General features: G+C 32.9%; 1 protein-coding gene across 12 annotated transcripts in view; it reads left to right on the forward strand.

Annotated features, from left to right (window-relative positions):
* LOC105341112 (calcium/calmodulin-dependent protein kinase type II delta chain) overlaps positions 1–4,979 on the forward strand; it is a 44,634-nt gene extending 39,655 nt beyond the window's left edge. For all 12 annotated transcript variants that reach the window (XM_066067599.1, XM_066067600.1, XM_066067601.1 and 9 more), the window contains 4 exons: positions 645–720; positions 1,099–1,193; positions 1,407–1,521; positions 1,783–4,979. In XM_066067599.1, coding sequence (XP_065923671.1) covers positions 645–720; positions 1,099–1,193; positions 1,407–1,521; positions 1,783–1,897 — 401 coding nt within the window. In that variant the 3' untranslated portion in view covers positions 1,898–4,979. The remainder of the gene's footprint in view (positions 1–644; positions 721–1,098; positions 1,194–1,406; positions 1,522–1,782) is intronic.
* Positions 4,980–6,400: the final 1,421 nt, after the last annotated feature.

Genomic DNA, 6,400 nt, shown 5'->3' on the forward strand with positions numbered 1-6,400 from the left:
GGATAGGTAGCGTTCATCAATTCAGGGTTGACAAAGTAATTATGGATACTATTCACACAAAAGAAAACCCGCCTTGCTGTCACATTGACAGCTTTTTTCTTGTTTGTAAATTGAGAGATAAAAATATTGTTCTTTAGTCTTCACAATTTAGTTACTCTTTGTCATACAACGAAGACTTCAGAATTTATTTAGAAGCAGAATTTTGGTTACTTATCCAGCAACTCATGCTGGACTCACAAACTGTCACTGTTAATCATTCAAGTTTCCATTAGCACCACAGTTTGTAATACAGATCTTTGGATAATTGTAATACAGTACTTGAAGTGATGTGTTCAGGACTAAAATAATTGTTTTTTTTGGATAACCCATTCAATCCTTGCATGAGACTTTCACTAAATGTACCCTAACATGTAGAATTTGGTAGGCACCAAGACTGAATTTTGATTATACAGAATACACATTGGGTAAAATGCAGTCATAAGTTGTTTGTTTTGTTTTACTATTTGAATTTTACATATCCAGCTTGGAGCGCTGCAAAGCTGTCAAAGTTAGTTTATCTTGTGCGCTGTAGTTCAAGTAGTGAGTAAATATTGGATAAAAAGGTTGCTGCCTGTTTAAGACATTCACCTGCTTGTGTATTTCAGGTAAAAAACAGGAAATCATCAAACTGACAGAACAGATGATTGCTGCAATCACCAGCGGAAACTACGAAGAGTACACGTAAGCATTTTTTTTTCTACAAGGCCCCATCATTTACTGTGGTTTCATTAATATTCGAGGGTATCAATTTTCGTGGATAAAGTAAAAATCACAGTTTCAAGGATACGTAAATTCGTGGCCAATGACCCTATCAATTCAAAATATTAGTAGAAATTGCAGTTCAATGAATATTTAATTTCAAGGATAAACTTAACAACAAAATCAACGAAAATTGGTATTCAACAAATATTGATGAAACCACGGTATCCAAAATGGCTGGCGATGGGTTTGATGTAAAAATCCTTCGTGGATAGCTCCCAATCTCTCCATAACGATATATACAGACAGACTAGGTTTTATACTTACATGTATATCTTGCTTTCTCAATTTGTATTTTAGGAAATATGCAGACCCTGCTCTAACATGCTTTGAGCCAGAAACCATGGGAAATATGATTGTTGGAATGGACTTCCACAAATTTTACTTTGATCATGGTAAGAAGGAAATGCTATAAAACTTAAAAATTAAAAGAGGTAAAAATATGTTGTATGTTTCATCATAATCAGTTGTTTAAAAAAAATGTTCAAATAAAATCAATATTACATTTGGTATCACATTATTGATTTGCTTTTTAAAAATCATGATGCTCAGATGATGAAGACTTGGAAAATAAGAATGATCTATATTGGTCTTTTTTGGTTTATTAGTGTTTTCCAAGAACAACAAGCCAGTGAACACAAGCATTCTAAATCCCCTTGTTCACCTCCTGGGAGATGATGCAGCGTGCATAGCTTATGTAAAGCTGACACAGTACATAGACAGGTTAGTCTTAAATGTAAAGGGAAGGATTGATATAAAAGTTGTGCAATAATGTTGATTTTTATAACTGAAGTGAGTGTGTAATATTGGTGTTGATTTGAAGGAAAGGCAACCAAAGAATTTCCCCATCATTTTTGCTAATTCCAAGAAATTGAAGTACCCTTGATTGAATGCTTTGCGATTGGAGCAAAGCATTGTTAGGATTGCTCAGGAAGCAGAAATATATGCTTATTTAATAATGCTTGTTTTTTCTTTTTTTTTCAGGGATGGAATACCACAAACAAGGAAGGCTGAAGAAACTAGGGTTTGGCAGAGAAAGGATGGGAAATGGCAAAACATTCACCTCCATCGCTCAGAGCCAGCACCCCCTAACAAATAGACACACAAAATTATTAGAGATTTTTTCCAATTGTATGATAGAGTGTGTGTTTGGACTTCAGTGTCCATCATTTCTGTTTTCCCCATGGCAAAAAATCACCAAAATGCTTGATTGTACCAAGCTATAAACTGGGGTTACAAGATTGAACACAACACTGATTTAGGCGTCGTGAGCCTTGTTTCAGATGCTCAGTACTGAACATGTTTTAAGATCTTCTTAACAAAGTTTTTTAACCAATTTTTGATGATTGGTCACCAGTTTCCTATCATTTTTATGCATAGCAATCACCTTGTGATTTTTCTCCCCCCTTTTTCCAATTCTCTTCTCTTTTTGATGATCTCTCGCAATTGAAATGTTACCAAATTGGACTTGGCTTCTATAATTCTTTGTCTGTAAATGTAAAGGTTTTGGTCTTGGGTGTCAAGTTTTTATCTACAGAGTAGTTGAACGTAAAGTCAGAACATTCTCACACACTCCTAGATTGTGATGGAATTTCTAACGGTTTGAAGGGCAGTAGAAGAGGATTTTCAGATTGAACTCTTCTCTGTGTTTGTATACATATCCAGTCGTTGTTGAGAGAGGCATGATGGGTGACATTGGTTGCCAACATGAGAGTCGGCTCACCATGATGTGATGTTACGTTTCACCACCAGAATTTAAAAATGATGTAGATTAGAATTTATGACTTTTTGCATTAGAAATTACACACAATAAAAACAAACACAATATTATTTTTGTATTCCAAAAAGTCAATGCTATGTGGTAGTGGGATTATAATTAATACCCTTTAATTAAATACAATATGTATTATTTTTTATTCAGCTAGTACATCTATTTCTCTTAAACTTTGTAACTGTATTTCTGAATCTTCTGATTGTTGTGACAAGACTTTTAACAGCTGGAATAGCAGTAGTTTTTGAAATTGCATTATAACATAGTTTCAAGTTTATTCAAGTTGTTGCTCTTTGTTGATATTTTTTTTTGTGTTGAGTAATATATTCTTTTGGTTAGTAGCATTATGTTTAGATATGGCATGTAAGTAGTGTTACTGAAGATGAGTAGATAGATGGGGAATGTAATGCACAGTGTTATGAATATTCATGATTTGTGCCATTTATTTCATTGTTGTTTCTTATTCTTATTAATTCATTACAGGGAAACACATCCCACAATCATATTTTTTTGGCATAGATAATCTTCAATTGCTTTGAAAAAGATTGTCAAATAAAATGGTTGGTTCAAGATTGATAAAGACTGTCAAGAAGGGTAATGATGTCATCATGTTGATGACAGCAGCACAGCTGTGTTGTGGAATTTGATGAATTTAGCAGAGAAAAACCGGTGCAATGAGAAGAGGTTTTTATTAGCAAGAATAGCTACCATTACGTGAAAAGAAGGCTTTATAATCCCAGTAGTTTATCATGAGCAGTAACTCTGCTCATATACTCTGGGGGACAAATCACAAAATCTGTGACATTTTTCCTGACAGTGAGTGTTGTTGATGAGAAAAACAAAAAAAGATAAAGAGGGATTTGTTGTCATGATTGTAGAGTTGTTCTTTCTTGTGAGTGGATGCATTCAGTCCAGCATACAAATTAATAATTTAGATGTTTGGGGATTTATTTTATTTTTGCGTAGTGACTTGTTTCCGTTGGAGAAAGGAATGTTTCCCTACTGACCAAAATAGTTATCAGTCCCCATTTGTGGTTTAACAAAATTGTGCAATATACATGTTAGGCCTCATATTTTATATGTATGATATTCAATTTATTGTTTTGTATTTCTGTATTCAAGTGATATTAGTATTTGTCCTAAGCTGTTTACTTGTAAAATGGTGTGTACGTCATGAAAAAACGGTTGACTGATGTTTTTTGGTATAAGTGTACTGGAAAAAAAAAACTGGTACATTGTAACATGTTTTTGAGAACAAAACGACATGAAAACAATTAAATTGAGTAAATTTGAGCTAATCTATAAATGTTAACTTGTTGGTTGCATGAAGAGAACGTAGATTTAAATAGGCTTTTATTTTGTTTCTATCCCTCCCCAAAAGTATTTCATATGAGAATTTTCCTAGAAAATATGTAGCTCTGTTTTGTTGATTGAGACTGTAAAAAAAATCATGTATTTGCAATGAAAATAACAGCAAAATATCTTCAACACTGCCATTTGCTTCTGGTTTTATAATAAATGCAAACTGTAATCAACCAACCAACCAATCCTAACAAAATTGTTCCTTCAGTCATTATATGCACCCATTTGCATGTTTATAATGTTTTAAATATTTTTCATATACTAGTGCAGAATTTTTTTTTCATGGTGTGATGTGGATTAGGTTATCTAACTTGTGTGTGACCATTGTATATCCATGGTATTTACAGCAGCATTCACTTGGTCGAAAAATCTTCATTCACATAGAATAACACTGGAGAAAGTGTGTTTCCTTGTAGGACGGAGGGTAGATTGCTCACCATTTGTCCAGACGACTTTTTCAGATACATAATAATATACATTGTTTTGCTAACTTTCTTTATCAATTTTACTTTCTTTCCATTTCTTTGTTTATCTTTGTTCCCCTTATTTAGAAATACTTTTAAAAAAGCTGTCTTAAAATTGTGCTATAGTTTTATGAACAAAATACCGTCGCCCTTTTACACAGTACCCCTGATATTTAGAGGCTAAACTTTGAGAGAATCTGTGATTCTGTGGTATTTTGTTTATGTGATGTTCACTTTTCATTTAATCTTTCCACTCATACTATCCCATCATTCCTGACACCTCGTGTACGCTAGCACATCCTATCTTTGAAGTTTTCTCCTTGGGCTTTCTCTATCTTAATTATGTACACATTTAATAAAATATTTATTATATTTTCTTTTCATATTCAAGATTAAATGTGTTTATGAATCACTTTTTATGAATTTACAAAAATTTGAATGTATTTTATTGTAAATGAGCTCTATGATGTATATTTCACTTACTAGACATGTTGTACAACTTTTTTTCAAATAAAACTTTAATGTGACTATGTAATGTAGTGCTTTCATCATGTAATTTTTGAAATAAACATTTCTTAAGACTTCATTTTAGTTGGTCGTTATTTACATATTTCAACAAAACTGTAATCTTTATCAATCCCTGAAAAAAATTTAATGGAAGGGGACATTTTTAATCGGGTTTTCAAAAAGATAAAACCGGTTATTGAAATTGTAAAAATGGCGGGCCGGCGGCTGCCGAAAGGGTACCCTTATTGTACGAATAACTCCTCCTACAATTTTTAAGATGGGAAGTTGTTCTTTGGCAGATCAATTGGACATGTATCAGTGGTGGTCATGTTGCTAGGATTTTGATTTCTGATAATTTATGAAAAAATGCCAGTTGTTAAACTTGTCTTTTTATGGGCAAAATAATGCATATAGGGTACCCCTATTGTACGGATAACTACATGTACCTCTACAGTTTTCAAGATATAGGAAGTTGTTCTTTAGCAGATCAATTGTGCGTATATGATTTCTGATGATTAATGAAAAAAGGACCAGCTGTTGAACTTAGTCATTTTTGAGGCAAAATATTGCATATAGAGTACCCTATTTCTTGCGATAGGTACATATAGTGTTCATCAATTCAGGGTTGACAAATGGAATTATTTTATTTATTTTTAATATAATTATTTTAGCTACTTTGTGTGGATACAGTTCATACTAAAGAAACCCCGGTTTGCTGTCGCATTGACAGCTTTTCTCTTGTTACCAACATATTATTATGAATATATCTTAATATTGTTACTCAACAGCAATAGCAGTATTCCGATTTTATTTTTATTTTTTACTCTGAAACTGATTTCAAATTTTAGCTACTTTGTGTGGTTGTTTCATTTTGCAATCAACTGGAAGAACTTAGGTGCTTTTTACTGCAGTATATATTTTGTTATTTTGGCAGTCTTAAAAAACTTAGCTACAGTGATAACGATGATAACTCCTCGGTCAATTCAGCATTGACTGGGCATTTTTTGTATCACTGGCAATGAAAACTGATGTACAATGAAACACCTGGTACTGTAGGTGATTATCAAACAAAACATAGCTAAACTTGTCATCTTTTAAAAGTTGAAATGTGTTCAATAAATTCTTCTTTTTTCCACTTCTGTATACCAAAGACAGTTAAATTACATCCTATGAAGTCTTTACTTCATACTGATACCGAAAACTTTTTGGGAGTTGATTTTAATCAACTCTCCTATGGAGTTACTCTGGCAAACCGCAAGTGAAACAGTGTTTGGACCTAAGCACAAATCATCACCGCTGACAAGACTTAGATCATGAAAATATTAGATAAATTCTGTGTACTGTATGCTGAACCATTAATTTTCAAGGAAACGTATTTATAAATACCTTGAAAATAGTCAGATTTTAAATAGTAGGAACAATTTAGATATATTTTGTGGTCGTATGTATTCCTACGCCAGAGTTCAATCTCGTTCAACCAGACGCTCGGCTGTATCCA

This window comes from Magallana gigas, chromosome 7 (genome assembly GCF_963853765.1).
Source record: "Magallana gigas chromosome 7, xbMagGiga1.1, whole genome shotgun sequence".
In the NCBI taxonomy this organism is placed as follows: Eukaryota; Metazoa; Mollusca; class Bivalvia; order Ostreida; family Ostreidae; genus Magallana; species Magallana gigas.